The sequence below is a fragment of the Triturus cristatus genome, chromosome 1_2 (assembly GCF_964204655.1).
Source record: "Triturus cristatus chromosome 1_2, aTriCri1.1, whole genome shotgun sequence".
Lineage (NCBI taxonomy): Eukaryota > Metazoa > Chordata > Amphibia > Caudata > Salamandridae > Triturus > Triturus cristatus.
Window position 1 is genome coordinate 782834938 of NC_140580.1, and position 26446 is coordinate 782861383.

The 26446-nt window shown below is 44.9% G+C and overlaps 1 protein-coding gene across 2 annotated transcripts in view; it reads right to left on the reverse strand.

The window, feature by feature from the left end:
- CDK1 (cyclin dependent kinase 1) overlaps positions 1–26446 on the reverse strand; it is a 109212-nt gene that overhangs the window by 23639 nt on the left and 59127 nt on the right. For both annotated transcript variants that reach the window (XM_085608797.1, XM_085608798.1), the window contains exons 4-6: positions 16491–16614; positions 7328–7498; positions 3008–3171 (exon numbers count right to left, since the gene is read on the reverse strand). In XM_085608797.1, the coding sequence (XP_085464923.1) occupies positions 3008–3171; positions 7328–7498; positions 16491–16614 (459 nt within the window). The remainder of the gene's footprint in view (positions 1–3007; positions 3172–7327; positions 7499–16490; positions 16615–26446) is intronic.

The following is a 26446-nucleotide window of genomic DNA, read 5'->3' on the forward strand; positions in this document are numbered from 1 at the left end:
GCGAGACCCAGTGGTGACCTATAATCATCTAGGAGAGTGGGCCAATATCAGGACTCATTAGGAGTCCATAGCTATATTCACCTATTACGTGTGCAGTGTGACCCTATGCACGGGTGTTTGGTGGAAGGCATAAACAAGAGGAAAGTGGTCTACGTAGATGTATACCAAGAAAAATAGCATAAAGCGGGGTTGTGATTTTCTCTGTTCTACACAGACACCCACCAATGATTTAGTCAGGCCGCGACTTCAGAATAAAGTACACATATGGTATGAATGGAAGTATGACGTGCGAGCAGGGATAATTCCCCACTGGTTTGACCCAGAAAAGATTATGCAATTCAGAGGGATCCTTGAAATGCTGGTCCTGGCAGAAGTCTTTTATGAAGGCATTAACATGTAGACCGCGAAAAAGGATACTAGAGTAATTAGAACCCATATAGTGTTTCTATTGGTTTTTAACACTGCCAAGGTAATATTCTGATAACGTTTTTGGAGGCATGACTTGGGTGGCCTTTTAACCATTTACTGCTAGGATCCCATGAAATATCTAAAAGTGCTCCTTGAAAGATCAGGTTGAAGCCTGCGGTGGAAGTATTCGACTAAATTGTGAACACTGTGACAACGCACAACAACTTCAGGATTTCATGAAGGGTGAGTTTTATGGTAAAAATCACTCATGGGCCGGTACCACCCAGATGGACAGGACTCGCATGAGACTCCTTGTTTTGATTTATATATGGCCATTTTAGGGAAGTTGAAGGAATCCCCACTGATCTCCTCTTCCTCCCTTTGATTATTTATAAAAATATTAAAAGTCACAGGAACAAACTTTGTTAGGACAGCAGTCCTAACGCGCAAGTCAATTATCCGCACATCCATCTAAATCACAATTTCAATCCAAGTAGGGCAAAGCTGAGAAGGGTGGGAGGAGTGACAAATTGTTGGATTATTTCAAGAACCACCCAAGTTTAATAACCATGCTTATTTTGTTTTTAATCAACTCTAAGGAGGCTATACCATAATAAGTCCGGAATTTGCTGAGCGAACCAGATAATGCTCCAGGTGTTTCTACTCTTAAGCAATCAAAGCTCCTCAGTCTTCCAATCCTCTTCCATGAAGGAGTGAGTGGACTTTCCTGTCTAAACACATACTTTGAATTTGTGTGTGACCCTCGGTCATGCAGGTAACTGAAGCTTTGGCGATTCCTGGCATATGGCCCTTTGGAAAAAGGCTCTCTACATGTATAGAGAGATCCCACATTCTCTCTGCCTTCCCCAATTAATCAGGTCATCCAGCAATACTGTGGCCAGACCACCATCCTGTTATACCACAGGTAGTCCCACTAGGTCAGGGGGACCACCTTTTTCTGTAAAAAGAGCTTACAGCTCAATAAAATCATACACAGCTACTAATATTAGTGTGGTAACGGGACACGTCAGAAGAATACACTTGTGGTTATCCCATGCAAAATTACAAGCAGTGATCAACTCACTGCATCAGGCAGGTTCACCAACAGCAACATAAAATAGACTGTCTTTTTGCAAAGCTTCCAAATGGTTAGTCATTTTTATTTTATGTATACTGAATCAGTACACCAGGCACCTTCTGTTAAAGAGTGGTCACACAGGAGAATCTGGGTCCAACTCATCTACAGGCTCTTCCTGAAACTCAGCAGGTTCACATTCTCTCGGAATTTGGCAGCTTATTCCATAGTTCAGCTGCCTTAACCTGAAAGGATTTTACACCCATTTTGATTTTTTTACATTTTGTTACACAGACCAGATTTGCAGAAGAGGATTTAAAGATCTTAGAGGTCTGTATTGGGAACATTTCACTTGTAATAGTCTTGGTCCAATTTCAAATCAAGGCTTTAAGGACAATGTACATTGCCTTAAAGGTGCATCTATCCTCAATAGGCATCCAAAGAAGCTCTTTTTAGGGTGCTTGAAGCAGAATCACATCTTGTTTTATTCAGTGCTAATTTTACAGTGACAGATTAAATACTCCTGGCACCAAGGTAATATCAAAAATTCTCCCCAGCTCTTTACGATTGATGTTTCAAAAATCCACTTTAAATACATTTTGGCAAGCCAACCTATTGTTTCCAGCCATCAGTTTACGTGTTCGGAAAAAGCAGGTATTTGTCTTAAATACTTCCTTTTCAAATGCTGGGATATGCATTTATCCAGTACAGCAAAAATGTCTAATTTAGTAGGTTAAGTTCCACACAGGAAAGCTACTTGGGTAGTTGAGATGTACCAGGAGCTCACAAGCTACTTGTTGGTAAAGCCTGCACTACACAGATCGAAGTTAAAATATGCAATCAAGCATCTCCAGCTATGTCTCCATGTGTACAGGGTGTGAACTTCTCAACTCTGAAAGTTGTACAACCACCGATGGTTACACCATTGGTGTAACCCCTAGGGATTAGCAGGAGCACTCTAGAGTGCTGATCCAGTTGTGTTTTCTGCAGCAACTGTTTAAGACCACTGTCAGCTAGATTCCACTAATGTTGTGGATACGATATTCCCTGGCTTGGCGTTCAGATCAGAAAGCAGAGTTAAAGGAGCAGTCAAGTAATTTTGCAACATTGAGTGGAAAGGGAGGGCAGAGTCCGCTAGGTTCAGGTTTCTGCCTCCCACAGCGAAAGTCTCAGAGTATGGGATAAATTGGGCACCGGTAGACACTGAGCAGTCTCAATCAGTGGCACTCCGGCAGAGAGCTACCATTCGAGTCTGCCCAACTTGGCCCCTCCAACAACTTGATCTTTAAGAATGTGTTTTGCTTCTACAAAGCATGCAAATCACATCCTGGCAGAGGTAACAACTGAAGCCTTTAAAATGGAAAACTTTAAGTGACTAGTAGCCACCAGTTAAAATATGCATAAAGAAATTACTGTTAACTTGTTTATTAGCCCTCCAGTACAAAACTTTTACACTGCACGAAATCATATCACAAAGAAATATTCTACATTTCCCGATGCTTATATTTTCTGAGTAGATACTACCTGAATATTCGGAATAGTTGATCGATTTCACTGTCTCCATGGAAAAGTGGCTTCTTAGTTGCCATTTCAGCAAATATTGTTCCAATGCTCCATACGTCCACAGGAGTGGAGTACCGAAGTGACCCAAGCAGCACTTCTGGAGCTCTGTACCACAGAGTCACAACCTAGACAAAAACAGGAAGTTCAGCCGCAGAGGTTTTGTTAGAAACCTAGTATATCCAATAGGCCATAAAACACAGTTCTAATAATGTCCATAAAAGAACACTGCAAAAACAACAATTGATGAACAGAATGCAGAATACTTACAAATCAAACAAATCTAAAATAATTACAACTACAATTTCAAAACCAAGATAGTAATTTGTTAGATTTAACAATTTACGATACATAACTCTACTGTGAGCAGCTCACTTATCCAACATTGGGACACCTACAGCCTGCCTCATGTTACCAGTAATAAGTTACAGGGTGCAAGAGCTTTGAATACCCATCCCGCCAAGTGGAGTAATCTATATAATTCAGTTTCTCAGGGAGACTAAATAATACAATTGAAAGGGTAAGGAGGTAGACAATAGATGTTTACATTTCCTTGGAAATGAACTGGCCTGCAACAAACTAAACGGATTGGCAAAACATTCGGATTTTTTTTTAGAATATGACCACATTTGAGGCATATGTAGGCCTTTATTAAGTGAATTAAAGGCAGGAGTACCTCCAAATAGAACTCCGTCTCAAAGAACTTTAGTTTGAGTGAAGGTTACTTCAAGATAATAGGTTACTCTCATTTTTTTCAGGAATGGCGATGAAGCTAGATCTTTCCTAGGAGATCAGTTATTAACCTGAAGATCTCCCTTTAAAGAACTTGCTGCAGGTAACCAGATCTCCAGGTGTCTGCTGCGCAGAGGTCAATATTGCGTGAAAAAAAAGCATAGGTAGCAGGCTCACATGATTGTGACCGCTACAAAGTTATAAAAGATCCAGGTAGTACTTTTGTCAATTTGGCAGCAACAAGACTCATTGGTAATCAAAAATTTGAACTTAGTCATGGAGGTCACAATCCATTCCAAAGAACTGGTTGCCTAGATGTATAAAGATGCCACTTTCAGGGACAAACCAATCTAGAACATATTTGCCGAGAAGCACTTGCTTTAAGAACACTGAAGGAATACCTTTGCATATTGTAGCAAATTGCTCAGTGCCGAAGCTATTGTTTTCCCCAGACAAGACAGCCCATGTATACACGGTTATCGTAATGTGGGGGTAAATTATCAGGTGGTAGCAAACTGGTCAGAATCCAAGCCAAAAAATTGAGGCCTCTGAGGAAGTCTGTTTTACAGGAAGAGTTTTGTTTGAGTTCAAACATAAAGGAACTGCGTGCTCTAGAATGGAGCCTTAGTGCGAGGATCGAGATCGATTCGGTTCAGGGTCTGACATCAGTCAGCAGGGGCTCTACCCCCACTGCAGGATGTCATTGAGAAGGAAGCGGAGCAAGTCTTGGTATCAGAGTGGTACCAGAAGTGAGCTTCAGGGGCACAGACAGCGCTGAGGGATGACCCCACCAGCAAGAATTTTACTGGGTTGCCATGCAGGTTCTTGGGGCCCAATCGAGCTGCAGGATTGCCAAAAATACACTGTGTGGCCTCATCAGATTCCTTAATAACCTGGGACATTTCTGGCACAACAGGGCCAGTTGTGGAAAAGGCTCCTTCGATCGGGAGAGGGAGATATTGGCACCTTAACATCCTCCCAACTTCTTTGGACAGAGTGGCAAATTGGACTTTGAAGGAGAAGGCTGCCTGTCGCAAGGGCAAACTCTAGAGGAAGAGCAGGTTTGTGCTCTCTGCTAGGAACAGGACTTACTGCACTAGGTTTGTGACCTTTCAGTATTTGGGGACATACAGCTTTGCTTCACTATCCTGAATAATCTTCGGGTGCAATAGGGCACATTGACATCTTGAACACCAGAGTCAGACCTTCAGGAGAGTCACCAACAACTGTTTGACAGTCCCTGCATGGTTTGAACCCTGTAGGTGTTGTAGAGGACATAGTTCCCTTGCACACTGAAGAACAAAATAAAAGAATCTGATCGGATTCGTCAATCATCCACGCAAAAAACAAGGGAAGCAGAGCTCCAGTTCAAAACTTCCCATTTAAATTCGGACTTTGATTTTTCTATAGATCCACATTTTGGTTAGAGGCTTAAATCGCAGATATACTTATGCAGGGGTCATTTGCTTCCATCAGACAACAGAAGTCAAAGGAGAAGAAGAAAGATCAGGCAATTTTAAGCACACACTATCCAACATAAACAGTTAAACAATCTAATCACCATGGTCACAGGACTGGGGGTAGACAACAGTTAAAAGAAATGAAAAAAAATCTGATTTCTACAGACTTTTGTATGAGAATATATGTAATGAAACTTTGAAGCACACCCTAGAAGTATTAAATGCTGTCTTACGTGAGGTCAGTCTAAGCTGGCATAACAAATTTGAGAACTGTACTTTCATTACTGAAAATGAAGTGGCTGAGGTGATAATGAAACTCTGCAATGCAAAGGCATAAAAAACACTTCTGCAGTTAGAATAACTGACAAGGTGACCAGACAAGAACGCCCCTTGTCTGTCATTTACATGTATTAAGCCCTTTGAAATATTATCGCAGTTCTGAATAAATACCCTCACAAAGAATTTGCTCATCAGATTATGTGAACGATGCAGTACTCATTAAGCTGAATTGACCCATCGATGTGAATTCTAGTATGGATTTTGCCTAATGTGGTCCCCAGCCATTTACCTTCTACATTTTTGGAGAGCAGCTTCACAAACATTTATGGGCAAATTGAAAATTGCAACTCCGCCTGCAGAGACTTAAAATGCCCATTTCAGAATGTGCGATGGGAATCCTTCATCTCAGTTGCATTTAGCTACATTCTTACTTCATTTTTTAAAACTTCATTCATTCAGAAAAACCTTAAGATAATGCACATACGAGATGAATTCTATTGCACTAGAAAATCTTACTAGTTTTATTCCAAGTCTTCATTTTCCTAAACTTATCCAGTTTAAAGGTTAAATAGACTTGGGTAAACATTGCTTGGCATTGAGTTTAAAAAAATATATATTTACATACATATACATACACACAACTATTACAAGACTGCATCTCAGAATTCTTCATTTTCTAGTACAAGTGGCACTCATTTGCTTTTTGTAAAGTGCAGGACTTTTGCCCATTAACTTCTTACATTATCCAATAGTTGAGCAGACTACGAAATCCTGTCTTTGGTTTTCATATTAACCTAGAAGATCTTTCCCAGTCTTCTGTCCTTATATTATACAAATTGTTGCGTACGTTCATAATTCAAGCTCTAGTAAAAGCTAGGTCTGGCAAATTGGCAAAGCTGGCTGCAGGAGCATCACACGAGTCAAGAAGCCCGTATTTTCCATAAATGGAAAGACGGATGTGGGTTTGAAATATTTCAATTGGAATGGCATAATCTACATGGGACCGGCAGGTACATGGCTTCATTTGTTCTAGTCCTGTGGGCAGTGAGCTACTTACTGGCATGAAATCTTGAACTTTCTTCTTCCCTTTACTCTCTCAGAACCAGTGATGATTGGGAATATTGACGAGCTGAATAACATGCATTTGTTAAGATGGTGTTTTTCCACCCCTTTAATGATGTTGAATGGCAGGTCAAAAGAACTGCTTTTGAAATATGACGAAATAAGCTTAGAGTTCTCTGTGGCGTTACGTAAGAAACGTCTTTAAAAAACGCTATAAACGATTGGCAAATGTATGATTGTTATGGACTACTAAATAAAATCGATTGGCTTAGGATCGGTGTTATTGAAAAAAAAAAAAATCATAATTAAACACCCCCCTTGCATCTTAAAATCATACATTTTCTTTAAAGAAAATGTAATTAAATACCAGGAGCTGAAAAGGTACAACTGGGATACAACAACGAGCAGAGTCTGCACGTGGGAATCTTGCATACACTCAGGTCTGACAAGATTCTTGCGGTCCCTTTCCCCATACCAGCCCAACATCCTATATTCAATTTAAAACAGGAGGAGAAAAGACAAAATAACTGTACGTAACAAGCTAAGAAACAAAACTGTTGTCTACATGGCCAGACATTAAATTACACAATATTAAACCAGAGTTTCATTGCAAAACGCAAAAGCCTTCAAATCATTCAAACTACAGGTCTAACACTTGAATGAGATGGGCCTCTGCCAAAACAATAGTAAAAAAAGCATTTAATTCAAATAAGCATGGATAAACAGCATGGGAAATAAAAAAAAGACTCACCTCATGGGTGTAAACTCGCACCGGTATGCCAAAAGCCCGTGCTAAACCAAAATCTGCTAATTTAATTACTCCTTTGTTGTCTATTAACAAATTCTGTGGTTTTAAGTCTCTGTGTAGGACTCTGCGTGTATGACAAAACACAATCCCTTGAAAGATTTGGTATAAGTAACTCTAGGGACAGAAAGGAAAAACAAACATTGTTAATCCAACATTACACCTTAAATAATGAACTAGCAGTATTTAAACTACTATAGAAAAATGTGACACTGGCTCAATTCATAAGAGAACAAACAAAGATTGAAATCTTGAACCTATTAAATTATTTTACACCAATGGCAACATCTGTTTATGAAGGGGTGTCTGTTGGATTAGGCCTGCCAATTCAAAAATGCAATGAATAAACATTTTGGTTCCCTGTCCTAATAGAATTGGGCAAGAAGTGTTGTAAAAAGGCTCCGAATATGAACACAGGCAATTTGACAGAAATCGTGACTACTTTGGAGTAGGAGCTAATTATTTTTGATCTCCCAAATGGCATACCGGTTCCCAAGGTCTCGCACCCAGTCTGCCACAGTCTCCACAGATGGTGGAATAATGCACAGCATAGTGAACCCAACACAGATTCACTCTGCAAAGGTGAAGAGCCGCTGAATGGATCCCTGGAGCAACCAGTGTCTGCGCAGTGGCATGGCCTGGCGGGACTAGCATCTGCAGGGAGTGGAGCCTACTGGAGAGAGGACTGACACTGAAGGAGGAGGGGGGGGGCAGGCTACCCCATATGGCATGGTGCCAAAGGCTTGCTTCCCCAAAAACCACCTGAAGACCGGTGCTGTATGGTGTGTAAATGAATCCAGCTAGAGACTTCACATCTTGAACGTCTAACTCTAATGGTCACAACAGAATGGACGGCAGTCCAAGTTACAAAGCCCTTTGTTGGAAAAACACACCCACTCTGGAAGGGTGGTGGTGGTCTTCCGGACACACTGTGGTAGCTTGGCTTGAGTGGTCAGGAATCAGGCTCCGTGCTAAGCATACGACATACCCAAACAATAACCATGCGTGCATCCGTTCCAAAAACTACTCTACACCGTAAAAATTATGAAAATATCTTTATCTTCTTTTTCTCTTAGTTGCTGATTGGATAAATAAATAACAATCACAATATACAAACTTTTTAAATAGTGCAGGTCAAATAAATACTGGCTTAATGATTCAATAAATAGGGGTGATCATAAATAATGAAGGCATAAATATAAGTGCAATACATACAGGCAATTAAATATTCTGAGGCAATAAATACTGTAAACCAATAAATATTGTGCATCAAATACTGTGGACCAATAAATACAGTGAAGCAATAAATAGGTTAAATACAATGAATACAGTGCCCCTAATAAATACTTAAAAGCTGACAGTGACACTCATAGAATCAGATCACTTTTGAATTCCTAAGGGCTGATTTGGCCCAGGCACAGCTTGTGGGGATGTGGAAGGCTTGAGGGTGTCTACTCCCTGGCTTGGACAAGGCTGAGACCTAAACTGAGGTAGATAAAGGGGGGAAATACCAGAGACCTGGCTCTCTTCCTCCACACAACCTCTCTAGATTAGTCCCAGCTCACCCCTGGCACAGTCAGGTTGGTTCCAGCACCTCCCTAGCCCCTTAGAGCAGTCTCTCAGGTCTCCACAGGGCCTTAGGCGCCCTCTACTCCACTTACTGCCCTTTTTCTGATGCTCCGACGCCGCTGGAGTCGTGTCGACGCCGTGAGGCGGTTCCGGTTCGATGTCGGCGGCCTCGGCACAATGTCAGTTCCTGACGACGCCGGTAGGCGGTTCCGGTTTCGATGTCGGCGGCCTCGGTTCGATCTCGACCTCCGATTCAATGGCGTCGGGCAGTCTTTACTCGATGTCGACTTCGGGCGGCTCCGGTCCGATGGCGACCTCGGCTTCGATGACGTCGGCCGGCCTTGGCTCGATGTCGACTTCCGGCGGCTCCGGAGTGCGACCTCCACTCCCGACCTCCGGCACGATTCTCACAGGTTCCGGCGACTCCGGAGTGCGATCCTCACTCCCGACCTCCGGCACGATTCTCACAGGTTCCGGCGACTCCGGAGTTCGATCCTCACTCCCGACCTCCGTTACACTTCACCTCGGTCTCCGACGACTCCGGAGGGCGGACTTCACTCCTCCGATGACGCCGCTCACTCGACCTCGGGTGACTTCCTCCTCGACCTCTGGTACTCCTCACGACCTCTGACGGCGCCCTCTCTCGACCTCTGGCGGCTCCGGGTACGACGTCTGCTTTTCCAGTCAGCGCCGCTTCTCCACCTCGGGCTCCAGGTCTCAGGCTACTCGACGTCGGACTCCAGGGAAACCAGTTTCCAGGTCAGGATCTTGCTGTTCTCTTGTTTCTAAGGCCTGTTCCTGCTGTCCAGGTCCTTAGGTTGGTTTTTCTGACTTCTTCCCACACAGGGCTCCAGGCTGGGCTCAGTCAGTAGGGACTAGTATCAAGGGTGGGTTTATGGACCCCACTCCAGGCACAAGTTTCCACCCCTGCTGCTTCACTCCTTCCTCCTTCAAGTTTCTGCTGCTCACTCTTCACCAGTCAGGTGCCAACTGCCAGCTCCAACTGCCAACTCTCTGTCTTAGCTTCCCAACATTCTAAACCGCCTCCAACTGTCACAGGGTTCTGGAATGTTCTGGAAGGTGCTAGTAAGTTCCAGTGGATGCTGGTGATGTCACAGGTGGCCACCATTTTGTGCTCCAGGCCCTCAGACAGAAGTTTCAGGGGTAGCTAAAATGGCTCCCTGAATCTGCAGCAACACTAAAAAGTCTGGTGGTTCCCAAAAAGGAAAAATTCAAACAGGGTTTGAGGCAAAAGTGGGACAAAATAAATAATGATGAGGGACCACCCAAAGGGCTGACAGGTCTAACACCCTTTGACTTGCAGAAGCCTGTGGCCCATTTCTTAGCCCACGCAGAAAAATGAAGCTTTATAAGCAAAGTTTCAAAATAGCACTCTTATGGGACGATAGCAGTCCTCCATTTCTAGTCTATTTGATAGGAATTTTATTTTTTGAAGAAAGTAGAGCTCTGGCAGCATCATATTTCACTTAATGTGCTGTAGAAAATCTGTGCCAGGGGAGCCTTACATGGCAGTGTAGGCTGAAGTCCCTGCACTGCTATAAGCGGGTCACAGAATATGGTGAATAGGCTGTGTGGGGTAGAAATTCTAAAATGGTAGGCGCGGTTAAAGTAATTTTAACATTTCCCAACTAGCATTACCAGTGCGGCCATCTTATGCTTGAATTATAGCTCAGATGCTGAAGCCACTACCTAGATCATAAAAGGCCAGCCTAGTACTAACACAAAAACGCTCAACTAGAACATCATGAAAGTTACCTTTCCTGCAGCTCCCAAAACTTTGGTCACGTACTTATCTGCTGCAATTATTCCCATTCAGGCTGGGAAACTTAAGCAGGGCATTACATAGATAGCAAACACCAGGTTAAGCATTGCACATTCTGCTGACTCAACCTCCAATCAATGAGGTGGAGAAGCATTTAGTACTATTCCCCACTCACTCACTTCCAAAATAAAAGCCACCAGATGCTCACGAAAAGTAAAGGAAGGATAAATCGCCTGTGAAACTATGAATGAAGTCCTACAGCAGCCCGACTTAACTTGCACGTAAAGCACTAGTGTTTCATGAAGCTACAGTTTTTCCATGTTGCAGCTTTGAAAAGGACTGAGCAGGATATCCACAAATACTTCAGAACTGTCCAAGCAGCTAGTTGAGCAGGAGGCAACCTTCCCTGAAGGTCTTAAACTTAAGGGAAAGTGTGTAGGCTGCCACTGCCAGCATACTGTGCTTTTCTTCAAGAGTCTGCCCTTTAATAATGTCCTACTGGCAAAACAATAGATCCAATTATGCATATTTTAGTTTAAATCAAATGTCCAGTGTTATGCTGCTTCAGCTGCTCTGGAAAATGGCGAAAAGGTATGTTAAATTATCTATTGCTTTTGGTGTAAAGACCCAGGCAATGTTATTTCGAAATGACCTTGGTTGCAAAATTACCCTGCTGAAACAGACTATAATTTCTGTAAAACATTGCCACTCTCCAAAAAAAGAAACAATAGATGCATTATCAACCAAAGGATTGCAATTAAAGCGTAACCAGGTTCAAAACGGGGTCTCAACAGTGCAAGCTTATTAAACTGATGATTCGTTCTACACAACCCTCTCAAATACTTGATTCTTTGTGACAAAATACACCAACCTCAGATTTTGCAAAACTGCCAACAGGCGATTTACGAGGAGAACGTATCTCAATCTGGAATAATCTAATGGAAAATAAAATTTTATGGCTCAATTGCAAATGAATCAGCTTCATGAACATGCTCACATGCAGAACCCCTTAAACTTCAGAGTATATTTCTTCATGTAGACACTTACCAGTAGTATTCAATGTTTTACAGTTTTCAGTAAAACTGAGCAATTCAAGTTTTTGGACCTCCACAGCCATGTTGTTACTGGAGTACACAACAGATTTTGTTGAATTGAAAGTACATCTGCCAACATGTTCCAGAGTACATTCACCAGACCTTATTCTTCTGATACACTGCATTTACAAGTTGTGCACACCAAGAAATTATAAAACACCCTTACTCTAACCCTTCCCTGACTTGCAGGACACCTCCACCTGATCTGCAAGGTTAGCATTTCATATGGTGAAAATAGTTTGCATTTCAAAGTGTCCCAGCACTGGACCACTTGTTTAACAGCCATTTGTAACACCAACTTGTCCCAGCAAAGGAACTGCAAGTTAAAGTAATACGGTTAATGTCTGAGGGCACAGCCAACTACAGAGCGACTTGAGACGCGCATGAAAATCTTGTGCCTGCTCATTTTGTAATGTAGAACATGTAATTAGCCATGCAAATTCATACCTCTGTATCCCTGTAGCAAGGAAGGTAGCGCCTGAGAGTTACTTCCACACCCCATAATGCCTAGATGTAGGGGATCCCTGAAGGAGAATTCCCACTCAGTGGCGAGGAAGAATAGATTTTTTTGTGAAAGTAACCTCTTACTCTTAAAAAGTGCTGTCTGTGTTCCACCATTCCAATGCCCAGAACATCCGGTGTGTGATCAACCTGGTCCTCCACACAGCCTATGAACTTAAGCCAATGGGCATCTCTCTTCTAGTATGCGGTACATTTCTAGAAAGCTTTGAGGAATGCACAATTCTATACATAGAAGATCCTTGAAATTGCAGAACGTATGCAGAGGTTAGGATTAGGTTTAGTCTCAATATCGGTAATTTTCTCTCTACATAGATATCATTTTATATCTTTTGAAATCTGGACCCCTTAAAGCACTAGTTGCTTCATTTGAAACACATTGAGGGTGAAGTCCAAATTTTGCTTAAGTTGCAGCATAGCATCAGTCATGCTGTTGACTTCTGTTGAAAGTGGGGGTTTAAGCTATCAGAAGTCTAATGTATGGATAAATTCATGTTCCGAATAGCCAGGACTGGTACATCGGAAGCTAGACATTTGTTAAAATTACAGGATACCACCAACTCTACCAGCTCACATTTCTTTCTGTCAACCGGTCCAGAGGAATAAACTTTATCTGGTAGTGTTGCTCGTTGGCCAAGCAGAGGTACTGACAATATTTTGGGTGGTGAGGAATATGCAAGTAAGCACCCTGCATATCTTGAATAAGAACATAGACATTATAAGGGACAACGATCAGACTGCCACTATGAAAACAGAACAGCAGGCCGACAAATAGATATGCCTGCCACTGTCAGTAGCTGGGCATATAGTGCTTGAAAAAAAAAAAAAATTGTAATAGTGCCAAAATACTATACCCATCTCGTTAAATGTAGCTTTTAATTAAAACCCTGCTTAATGCAACTGCCATGAGGACAAACAACCTACCTTAAAATGGGAAATACCCCCCTTACCCATTGACCAGGGAATATTAGCTGCACTAGACTGAGATTTAGTATTTAAGCACACAGGCCCAACACCTACACACTGGCAATTCCCCACGACTGCGTTTAGGCAACGCGTGATCCTGACACTTTGATCTGCGCTGACATCGTGTGACCCACTGAAGACACTGCTAAATGCATGGTATGGACTTGGCACAAACTGCAAAAACGAGTTACCCAACTGCCTTTATGCTCCCAGTATACCCCTCCCATTCGACCAAAGCATTTCAACACACTTGTGACCAACGTGTAGCTAGACAACAAAGACATCCCACTTAAATGCTTAGGGGAACTGTACAAGACCATAGTCAGTATTAATATTTAAACTGGGGGACCCACACTTGCCTGGAAACATTCCTATGCTATAGGATCACGGAGGCCTGCCGAAAACTACACACTAGTCTCTCCCCCCCCCCCGCCCCAACAGCCACTCCTGTTCGCCACATTTGAAAAGGTTTTGGAATCTCCCTCCAACAAATAAGGGGGGGGGGAGGAGAGAAGAGACACTCCCCAATACGGCATCCTTAAGCGGAGCTGAAATGGATGGCTGAGCTTCAAATCCAGATGTGCAATGTACTTCTGCTGCACGCAAACAGGTGAACTATCCACCCCAATTACAAGTGCCATTTAAAACACTATAACTTCCTTATACTACACTAGCTCTGCCAAAGGCTAAACAATATAGAACTCCGTCAGACAGAGCTGAAGAAAAACATGGCAGGTTTCCTTCATCTGGCCTGGCAGTGCCCAGACAAATGCATATTCGAACTCAATAGAGAAAATGACAGCAGACATCATGGCCCGCAACTAAAATTAAACAGGTTAATAGCACTGCGAGATGGGTGAATGATCATAGGAGGACATTAGCCTACAGTTCTTTTCTCAAGTAAAGGCCATTGATATCATGCGGCTATGGCACCATCTTTGAGAGCACGGACAATCTGTTGTAGTACTGTGAAGCTTTACAATGAAAGTGTGTCAATAAACTATAAATAACCAACACCAGATGATTCTAAAGAGAGGGAGAAGACCTTGTGCATCAGTGTGCCACCAATCGTTGCACATTGTAGCCACTGAATCTCCTAAAATTTGTCCATTGGTCTTTTGCTCCTTAACCTCTGTTGAGTCCTTCGATATTGAAGAGTGTACTGCAGGCTCCTTACTCCCAATAGGGTGGGGTGGCCATTTCATTCAATGGTAGCCTTCACTGAATGCCTGATCTAAAGGAATCTCTGCACAGCCAACCGTGGAGTCTCAGACTACTGCATTGGATAGCAGGCTGATGTAGTGGGCAAATCCAGACTATTCAGTTAAGTTTTGTTGGACTTATGTTAGGATTGCCTTGACCCACACCTTTTAGTTTTACAGAAGCTATTCCACAAACACCACAATATAACGCCACAGCTGCGACTAACTTGCCCAAACACAGACAAAACATTGTTGTGCTTACAAGTAACACCCATCTTCTTCATTCCAAAACGTGGGACATTGAAGAGTGGCTTCGATTTTTTTCCCCAATAATTTGGCAACATTGTCAATGGCCATAGATTTGTTCTTTTATGTATTCTAAAACCTACTCCACATTTGCTCTAACTTGTGGATTGGCTCGAATGTTTGTCATGGTTCATTAAAATACTTTTATTTCTCAATAATTGCCGTTGGAAGGGGGGGGGGGGGGGGGGGGGTCTTGGATAATGGCTTCTCTTGGAGGCTGTAGAAATTCCATCTGTCTGGCACAAGCCAACGGGAAGGGAGGAATAAATCTTTCATCTTGTGCTACACAGTCAATTGGTCTACAGTCAATATGTCTCCGACCATATCTTCCTCAATGGTGAGTCATCAAAAACTGATGGGCGCATGAACAGAGTTACAAGGAGCCAAAGTTTTACGGAAGGTGTTCTTGCACAGCTGCAGATCACAGTTTGTTGTGATCTAAACAGTTACAGTCACTGCAATTGCTAGTGAGACTGAAGGTTTGATCCCAGGAGCTGGCTGCAAACAAATCCACTGGAATTTCAACAGCAGCTGGTTCGGTGTTGCAGGAACCAAAACCAACATGTACAATTTAGAGGGGATAGAGAAATTGGAGTGGTTTAGGCGAGTGGTTCTTTATGTAAAGATGGGATACTCCAAGTACGGCCCAGGGACCTCATGTAGCCCGCTGGTGTATGGCAGCATTGGACTGCTTTTTACTTGACTCAGCACTGCCAGAAAAAAATGTTAAAGGGGAAATAATGCATTTAAAGTTTAACTGATGTAACTAGGGTGTCTGGCACTCCATAACTAACACGATTTTTAAAGACCTACTGTAGCAAATTTGTAAAAATTAGTCTATTCAAAAAGTATCTTATTTACACGCAGAACCATTTCATATCAGTACATCAGATTGTAAGTACGTTGAGAATTATTTAGGTGATTGTTTTCAAACATGAACTTGCATTTTTTCCCTCCCATTACAAGAAATTATATAGGTGTCTATCTCCACCTTCTTTGACCTCCATAGAAAAGGTTTCTGAACTCTATAGACATACTAAAACTATGTGGAGATCAACAAGTTCATTTACTAATCCCTATTGCAATTGAGGACATTCAAGGGGCCATTAAAAGCTCCCCAAATAGCAAAGCATGTGGTTGTGATGGATTTTCAGCCACATTTTATAAGGTATTTATGCCCCAACTCGTAGACATTTTAGCACAACTATTCAATGCAATTCTAGAAGGATGTCCAGTGCCCAAGTCCTTTACAGAAGTAGCAATGGTAAGCTTTGTTAAAAAGATAAACCATCTGATAATCCGGGATCATACTGCCCAATAAGTCTACTCAACTTCAAACTCCTTAAGGGAATAAGAAGACATTGCCTACGTTAGTTGTCTCAGACATGGCATTGGGCGCAGACCATTAATGCACTGTATCAACTAGGTTTTAAAAAGTGATTACTACCACTGAAGGTGCGACAGCCATGTCATGCAAATTAAATGTTTTCCAGGGTCACCCTTCCCAAGCAAAGGGATAAACTAGAATCCAACCGCTACATTTTAAAGACCAACTCAGTAACACACAGAGCCGGATTGTTGTCTTAAGATTTTACAGTGAATCAACTAATGCACTAAAGCACAACACTGAAGTTACTCATGATGCCTGGAGATAAAAATGATCAATTTACCTTGACAAGCATTGTATCCATATACTGGCCAGATGGGATGGTATCCAAATATTTCTTCAAATCCATGGAAAGGAACTCAAAAATGAGATAAAGTCTTGAATCTTGCATGAGTACATCCTGAAGACTGTAGACACAGAAATTGTTTAATACATTGGTATTATGAAGTATAGTTAAAGAACTGATAAATCTGCTCTATGCACACCCAAATTGCACTGGAAGAAGTTGCAAGAAACCAGCAACAATAATAAGTTACAGAATTGGCAGTGAATCATTGTTCTTAAAAAAGTTATGCTAAAAAAAAAAAAACTAATAAAAGTTGCAACATTATGGACCTTGCAATTCGTGAATCGCTTGCACAAACATGGATAAATGCCTTGCCAAAGGGTATTCTCATCTCCTGTAAACTACAGAGCGTTGTACCAAAATTGCAACCATCAATAGTAAACAGAGCAGGCCCATAATTGACAGACTGGATCAGCAGCTTTTAACCTATGTGCCTGGGACTCCCAGGGGTCTGCAACTGCTTAGAAAATTATGCACAACTAAAAGCGCATATAAAGTAAAATATAAAATGAAAAGTGTTAAAACGTTTTATATATGTATGCTGAGGGTTCACTAGGTATCAAATTGATTTGCGGGAGCAGTGCAAGTGCATTAAACACAATATAGTATGGACGATGGGTGGCCTCAATTGAATTTAGAAAAGCTACAACCTTTTGCCTAAAAATGTAAATGTTTTTGTTCAGTCCGTAGTGCAGGGTTATGTAAACTATTTACAAAGCCAACTGGGCCCTTTGAACAAACTATTTGTGTGGAGGAGATAGCCTTATTCAAATCCTTGTGTCAGAAGAAAAGGTCAGACTACCTCTAACGATTGGTCTATTGCCTGCATTTGCAGGACATTCCATTGAATTGACAGACTACTGAAAAAGGACAGGGGTCTTTGAATATACAAGTAATTATAATGGGTCCAAATGAACATTTCTAGAGAAGTACCCTATTCGCTTGTGCACTCCACATGATCTTAGACTGCAGACATAAGCCCACCTATAAACCGCCCGCTTACCACCCTGAGCCTCCACTTGCATATTGAAGCAGAAGGAGTAGTTTCTTTTCTGTAACTCCAGTTCTGTAGTAGGGGTATCTCTGTTTTAGTTATAATCTAGTGAATAGTCCCGCCCATGTGCGTGGACCCCGGAGCAATAAAAAATAATCTCTAAAGGTGACAAATCATGCAGACCTGCATACACCTTTAAGAGATAATTTAATTTAAAGACAGATAATGCAGCCTTTACCCACAGGCTACACTGTCCAGTACTTCAACTACAATTCCACCAACATCCACACACAGCACTGCCTGTCTAGTTTTTCTCCACATAGGAAAAAACCCTGCCTCTACCAGCAAAAGCCTCTGGAATGATAGTGAGGAAGGAGGGGACAGACAAGCCCCATAGGCTGCCATTATGTGGCTTAAAACAGGATACTGTGCCTTTAAGAAAACTTTCCAGATTTCCAGAACTTTCCCCAGTATCCCAGAATGCCCAGCAGGTCCCAATTACTTTCAGTTCTTTTTGAAGGCGCAGCACGCCAGACCTGTAGCATTCTTCATATGAAAAAATATTTCTCCACCGGGGAGGAGGGCGGGCGCTTATGACTATAACAGAGATACCCCTACTACAGAACTGGAGTTACAGAAAATAAACTACTCCTTCTGTAGTAGGGGATCTCTGTGTATAGTCATAATCTAGTGAATAGAATGGCAAGCCCATCCCCACACAACAGCAGCGGTGGAGAACAAACAAGACAAACCCACTACTGCGCGAACAAATTTCGCAGCGAAGCCTGCCCAACCTGCGCATCTGCCCTGGCATCCGAGTCCAGACAGTAATGCGCAGCCAAGGTATGGACCGACTACCAAGTGGCCGCCTTGCAAATTTCCGCAATCGGAACATTACGCAGCAAAGCCGTCGTGGCAGCTTTGCCCCTGGTGGAATGAGCCTTAGGTTTACCCCCTAAGGTCTTATTAGCCTTTTGATAACACAATTGTATGCAGGACAATCCACCGAGAAATGGACTGCTTGGAGGTCGCAAGACCCGTCCTGACTGATCCATAATTAACAAACAATTGGTCAGACCTACGAATATCCTTGGTCTTATCCAGATAAAATTTCAACACCCTCCGAACATCCAGGGAATGGAGAGACCTTTCCGCTGGCGAAGAGGGATTCTGAAAGAACGTAGGTAAAGTTATAGTCTGGTTGACATGAAAGTCAGAGATAACCTTAGGAAGAAATTTAGGGTGAGTACGCATCACAACCTTAGCAGCATGAAATACAGTATAAGGTTCTTGACAACACAATGCCTGAAGTTCACTCACCCTGCGGGCCGATGTAATGGCCACTAGGAACGCCGCCTTCCAGGATAGGTGCTGCAACGAAGCCTTGTGGATGGGTTCAAAAGGCTCCTTCATCAGTCTGGACAGCACCACATTCAAGTCCCAGGAAGGCGAGGGAAGTCTGACGGGAGGAAACACTTTCTTCAAGCCTTCCAAAAAATCCTTGACCACAGGAATCTGAAAGAAGGAAGTCTGTGAAGGGCATTTCCTGTAGGCAGCCAGATGAACCTTAATGGAATGGAAATTAAGGCCAGACTGCGCCAAATGTACAAGGTACGGAAGGATGACATCTTCCTTACATGTCGTCGGATCAAAGTTCTTGGACTTACACCAGATACAGAACCTCTTCCACTTGTAAGCATAGGATGTCCTAGTGGAAGGTCGTTTAGACTCCTTCAGTATGTCCATACAATCGTCTGGTAGATTCAGATGGCCATATTGCACTATTTCAGGAGCCATGCCGCCAAACTCAAAGACGAGAGGTTGGGGTGCACCATCCGCCCCCCGAACTTCGTGAGAAGGTCCGGCCTGCACGGCAACCGCATGTGAGGAAGGAGAGACCGGTGAAGCAGGTCCGTGAACCACCACTGTCTGGGCCACTCCGGGGCGATCAGGATCATCCGCGCCCTGGACTGGGACAGCTTGATGAGCACTGCCGGAAACAGGGGAATGGGTGGAAAAGCGTACAGAAAGCTGTTCGACCAATCGATCCATAGCGCATTCCCCAGCGTCCCCCGCTGGTAGTACCTGGATGCGAAGTCTCGGCATTTGCCGTTTTCGGCGGTGGCGAACAGATCTACGTCTGGAGTCCCCCACCTTGCGAAGACTTCTCCTAGTACTTCGTCGTTTATGACCCATTCGTGGTTTTCCTGAATCAGCCTGCTCAAGGCGTCCGCCTGAGCATTCTGCACTCCTGGCAGATGCGTGGCCGTAATAGTCAGTCCTCTGGCCAGCAGCCAGCGCCAGATCGCCTGCGCCTCCTGCGACAGAGTGCGCGATCTCGACCCCCCCTGCTTGTTGAGATAATACATCGTGGTTGTATTGTCCGTCTGTATCAGCAGCGAGTTGGTCTGGAAGGACGGAAGGAAGGCCTTCAGTGCCAGGAAGACAGATCTGAGTTCCAGGAAATTGATGTGGTACGTCGATTCCAAAGCAGACCACTTTCCCTGAAACACCACCACTTCAGAGACTGAAGAGCATGCAGCGACAGACGTATCTTGTCGTCCCAAGAGCCTGTCCTCTGATCCCACTGATCCTCCAAACACTCCTGCAGTGGTCTCATGTGTAGCCGAGCGTGAGGAAGATACAGGAGGCCATCGATCCCAGTAGAGAAGACACCTTCCTCACTGTCGTCGATGGAGCAGTCCTGAGGTCCTGAGCCTTCCGAAGGAGTGATAACCGTCTCTCCTCCGAAGGAGACACGCTTGCTGACCGCGTATCGATGGAGGCCCCCCAGGTACTGTATGCACTGGACCGGAGTCGTGACCGACTTGGACATGTTGACGTGTAACCCCAGCTTGTGCAAGAGCTCGCACGTCCATCGGAAGTGTTCTTGCGCTTCCGCGAAGGATGATGCCTTGATCAGCCAATCGTCCAGATACGGGTAGACAAACACCTTGTTCCTCCGCAGGTGTGCCGCCACCACCGCCATGCACTTCGAAAAGGTCCTGGGTGCAGATTTTAGCCCGAATGGCAGTACTGTGTATAGATAGTGATTGGCGCCGACTTGGAATCGCAGGAACTTCCTGTGCTTCCTCGCTATGGGCACATGGAAGTACGCATCCTGTAGATCTAGGGCACAGAGCCAGTCTCCCCGTTGCAGCTGAGGGTAAATCTGGTGCAACGAAAGCATGCGGAACTTCTCTCTGCGAATCCATTTGTTTGCCTGTAGCAAATCCAGAATGGGCCTGAACTCGTTCTTGTCCTTCTTGCGAACGAGGAAGAACCGAGAGTACAGACCTCTTCCCCTTTGAGACAGAGGTACCTCTTCTACCGCCTTTTTTCTCAACAAGATGTCTGCCTCCGCCTGGAGCTCTCTCAGCTGGAATCGAGAGCTGACCGGCGGAATCGCTGGAGGCGGGCTGGTAAACCGAAGACTATACATTGCAAACAATATTCAGCACCCACTTGTCCTGAGTAATTTTTCTCCACTCTGCCGGAAAAAATTGAATGCTTATCCCCACTGGAGTGGGCAACGGTTGAGGGGGAAGTAGCCGCTCAGGGCCGAGACCCTGCCGGGCCCTTGGTCGTGGTAGTAGCCTGCTGGCCTCCTCTACCCCTCTGGCGCTTCTGGAAGGGCTTGCGGAACTGCTGCTGTTGTTGCTGCTGTCCCGAGCCCTGCCCACGCCCTCTGCCCGAAGACCCGAACCTCCTCTGGAACGGGCGCTTCTTCTTTTCGGCCTTTACCAACCCGACGGCCGTCAGGGTTTCCGCCTCCGCCTTCATGCGGGCCAACTCATCGTCCGCATGCTTCCCGAACAGGGTTTCCCCCGAGAAGGGCAGGTTGGCCACTCGTTGCTGCGCCTCTGGCTTGAGGAACGTCAGGCGCAACCACGAATGACGCCGCTGGTGGACGCCATGACAGTAGGCGTGGGCGGCCAATAAGGACACATCCGCCGCTGCGCTGATCACTTGATTAGAAACCAGCATGCCTTTGCGCACTGTCTCCAAGAAGTCCTCCTTCTTGTCCCGTGGCAGTAGGTCCGCATATTGCTGCAGGGACTCCCACAGGGCCCGGTCGTAACGGCCCAACAAAGCCCCTGCACTCGCCGCCTTCATGGTGGTGGCGGCGGTCCCACACACCTTCCTGCCCGCAGAATCCAGCCAGCGGCTTTCTTTGTCAGGCGGAACCGTGGATGACGGGGCGGTCGCATGTTTTCTTGCCGCCGTCACTATCACCGAATCCGGCTTCGGGTCCACTCTCAAAAAGGAAGGATCCGGGGCCCTATACTTTTTCATGAGCCTGGAGGGAGCGGCCTTCGTCGTCGCGGGAGTGAGGAACAGCTCCAACGCGGGTTCCACCAGTCCTGGTACAAGAGGCAGTAGGGGGCGAGACAGGTGTTTCTTATGAAGCGTCTCGAATATCACAGACATCGTGGGTGTTGGAACCGTCACCGTGATACCCAACTTTGCAGCCCCTCGCAACAGCACCTCTTGGAAAGAGACCAAGTCGTCCACCGGAGACACCCTAGTCCCCGGGGAGTCCGACAGCGTCGGGGAAAGGTCCCTGTCCGAGGAGCGCGTGTGCGACCTGGACCTATACCTCCTACGGCGTCGTCTTGAGTCGGACGAGGACCGTCCACGGCTCCGTGACCTTCTCCTCCTGTGAGAGCGGGAGCGCGACCTTTTCGGCTTCGGCCTGTCCGCCGGCCAGGCGACCGCGGGCATCGTGGCTTCGGGGTCCCCTGCGGCGGAGTCGGGTACCTTGGAAGGGAAACCGACCGCGGGGGAACCGGCGGCGGTACCACAGGAGTGCGTGGAAGCGGCTGAGGTGGGGGCGGAGGAGGCAGCGTCCGCGGCTGAGGTGGCGGCGGTGGAGGTGGAGGTCAGGTCCCTAGACGGCGATCGTAGACGCCGCTTCTCCCCAGAGCCCTGGGGAGACGGCGAACAGACGGTGGTCATCCTCCTCGACGTCGCCGGGGAGCGCTTACTGGTCTTCCTGCCCCTGGGGAGCCCCCCAGGGGCCTCAGTATGGGCCAAATCAGCCCTTCCAGACCCACCTGATGCCTTCAGTCTTCTCTCCTCCAGAACTTGAAGCCTGATTTTCATTCTGTCCCTCAGGGTCCTGGCTGAGAACGAGGGGCAGATGGTACAGCTTTCAGGCACGTGGGACTGGGGAAGGCAACCTATGCACACCTCGTGTGGATCAGTTTTAGCCTTCTTTCGACCACATTCCGGGCACTTGTCGAACAAGCCAGGCATGTTGACAGTACCAGCTACTAACACTAGCAAAAAGTGACAAAAATTGACAAAATCTCCAATAAACCCTTGAAAAGGGGAGAGCTCAATGCTCCAGGGTCCTGCTAGCAGGAGCCGGAAAAAAGAACTGAAAGTAAATGGGACCTGCTGGGCATTCTGGGATACTGGGGAAAGTTCTGGAAATCTGGAACGTTTTCTTAAAGGCACAGTATCCTGTTCTAAGCCACATAATGGCAGCCTATGGGGCTTGTCTGTCCATTCCTTTCTCTCTATCATTCCAGAGGCTTTTGCTGGTAGAGGCAGGGTTTTTTCCTATGTGGAGAAAAACTAGACAGGCAGTGCTGTGTGTGGATGTTGGTGGAATTTTAGTTGAAGTACTGGACAGTGTAGCCTGTGGGTAAAGGCTGCATTATGTAAATGTATGTGTCTTGTAAAGCGCACTGCTGCCCTGAGGCGTCCTGGCGCTGTAGACCGCTGGGGAACCCGTCCTGGCTATCCCTGTGAGATGGTCCCTCCAGGGTATCTCCAAGGTGAAACCAGGCATCCCCGGCGAATGTGGGGGGCCGTTGTGGAGATGAGGCAAGCTAATGCCCAGAGTCGCCGAGTGTGATCCCTGGTTAGAGTAGGCACCGAAGCGAGAATTATCGAGTCCGCTGGCCCTGGTCCACGGCCCTGCCGCGTCGGGGATTGAACCCTGGTCCTGGGCCTGTCCTCTGCTTCTGGGTCTGCTTCCTCTAACCAGTGAGCCACACCCTTAAATTAAATTATCTCTTAAAGGTGTATGCAGGTCTGCATGATTTGTCACCTTTAGAGATTATTTTTTATTGCTCCGGGGTCCACGCACATGGGCGGGACTAATCACTAGATTATGACTATACACAGAGATCCCCTACTACAGAATCTTTACTACACATCCAAAGGTAGTCAGCAGTCACGTCCAACCCCTCCCAAAACATATAGCATCTATGCTTCGGACAATCTAGTCACCTTCTTTACCTTTGATGTTCGGAATCAAACATCTCATAACACATGAGTTGGAAGTGTCAGCAACTTTCAACTTTGACCATAGCAATGCCAACGGACAGGCACACACACCAGTCTCAGACTACAGACATAAAATGATTGTCTCTAGCGCAACTTTTTCTGTTTTGTCAGTGCCTGTCCAGTTGATATAAAGTCTGGAATGATTCCATAGTAGAAAGAAGTGCAGAGGACTAGTGCAAGTAAATTCCTCAATTTGTATTTTCACCACCCACTTTTTGGATATAAAGTCTGGAATGATTCCATAGTAGAAAGAAGTGCAGAGGACTAGTGCAAGTAAATTCCTCAATTTGTATTTTCACCACCCACTTTTTGGACTAATGCTGCTCGTTTTTTGACCGAGTGCACGGGGTCCTGCTAACCAGATGTCGGTGTCCTTACACATTACAAAGTGCATGTCGAATTGGCTAACCTAATTTGCAGGGACTGACTTAGCTAAAGTCCCTAGTATAAGTTACCCCCGGGCATGTAAGGAAGAGTGATCACTCCAAAATGGAAGAGCAGAGTCACACTACTTTCCTTAATATATGTAAATCTCCCCTAACATAGGTCTATAAAGCCCTATTGCAAGGAACTGCATATTGTTAATTAGGACATATATATTTATATAGGTTTCAAAAGCAAAACTACCAAATTGTCATTTTGCTGGAGGAAAGGTAGTAGCCCCAATTGGCTAACATGATTACGGGCTGGCATTGCAGCCTGCTAACTACTGAATAGGATGAACTAACTGGGTACTGTAAGGTATCAAATTAATCATGGCATTAAAAACAGACATGACGCCCAGGTCGGATTTATTGTCACTTAAGGTAGACAACTTCTAGAAAGTTGCCACTCTGTCCCAATGGTCCAATAGCCTCACATGGGCTGGGACCCACAGACCGCTTTCTGCCTGTCTGTGGAGTGGTATTTACAACTCCCAGCAAAGGACTAAACACTGCCTGACACTAGGAGAGGGGTCACTTCCCCTTCGCAGGAAGCCACTCAGGGCGGCGTTATCCCAAAATGCGAGCTGCAAAAGGAGGAAGCCCCATTTGGAAGGGCAAGTGGTGGTAACATTATGGCTGCCCAGTGTGTAGGTAGACAAGCTGGAGACAGGGACAAAGAGGAAGACAAGTGCCCATACCAGCTGCTTCTGACCTTCGACCTCTTGAAAGAGGACTTTGTGGAACCCCCTGACCTCTGTGGCCAAAGTCCCACACATCAACCATGGACCAACAGATCACCACAAAAGCACCCCCTTCGACAGCATGACAACCGGAGCATCATTAAGCATCTGTTCACCCGGCATCCCCAGCATCAGGAACACTCCATTTTAGTCTATGGCGGTCATGCTGTAAAGACTGGAAATCCACAGAGAAACGCTCTAGTTGCCAGATTTGGTCACCCAACCTGGGCCAGAGTAGTTGTATTAACGTTACCAAACTTTTGAAAGGTTTACAAACTTTATTGACCAATGTTGGTTTGCGGTTAGAATTAAGTGATGAAATCTTTTTGGAACCCTCAAGTCGATTTTGCACATCTTGCACTCTAAAAATCCATAAAAATACTCTTATTTTTATGAACTGGTACGCTTCATGTTATGTGGCTCTTATTCTGTTTGATACTATTAAAGGCTTTACACTAAGTTCCTTTGTTCAAGCTTTGCAGTTTTAAGCCATAGCTACCCCAGGGTTGAGCTTAAGGCTGCTCTAATGAGTCGGACTGGACCCAATCAAGGTTTAGCGAGTGTAAAGCCACAGAGCCTGCACAAGTTCATTTTCACTTGAGCTAGCATTTAAGTCAAGACGCCAGAGGCCAAAAGAGGGACCTAAACAGGCTAACTTAAGCTGGGAAAACTGCAGTCATTATAAAATTAAAAATTGAAATCTAGAGTAAGTGCATCCAACTTACTTGATCTAGCTAAGTAACAATATATGCTTTAATGAACCTCCTCTGAAGTAGAAATTTGTTAACTGTTCAGGTCCTTAATAAGTTTAAAGATAGTGCATGTATAATAGACTTGAAGTACTTTGAGTGATTAGATCTGGCCGTAAGTTATCAAGAAACCGCTCCCTGGTATTGAAATGCTTAATTCTGATATGGTGCAAGCATGTCCCACATCTGTCTGCCAGAGGCGATCTGTGCCCATCTTGGGAAAATCCAGTGCACTTGCATCCCAAAACCACTGCAACATCACAGCTGCATGATAAAGAACAAATAGTCTCCTCTGCTCTCGACCTATCAGCTAAAACCCTTAAAGCTTGGGTCTATTGACGTAGAGTAGAAATTTGCTATTTTCCACACAGCTTTTCATATTGTGTCAACACTGCTGAACAATTTTGATGGAAATACACTAGTACACTTTCTTACAAATGAAGTCTTGTTTGCTGGATTGTTTATCCAGCATACAGAGGTTGCAGACACTGTTCACAGGATGGTTCCTGCAACAGGGCTAGCAGACTAAACGTCTCGTTTTCTCACTACCATAAGCGAAAAGCTGAAGCTGCAGCTTTTGGAGAAAAAAAAGGGAGTACTGCTTTTACAAGCTTAAAAAAAAACCAAGCTCCCTTTATCTTGTCTTCTGTGTATTACTCCCAAACAAACAAAATCAGGAAACATC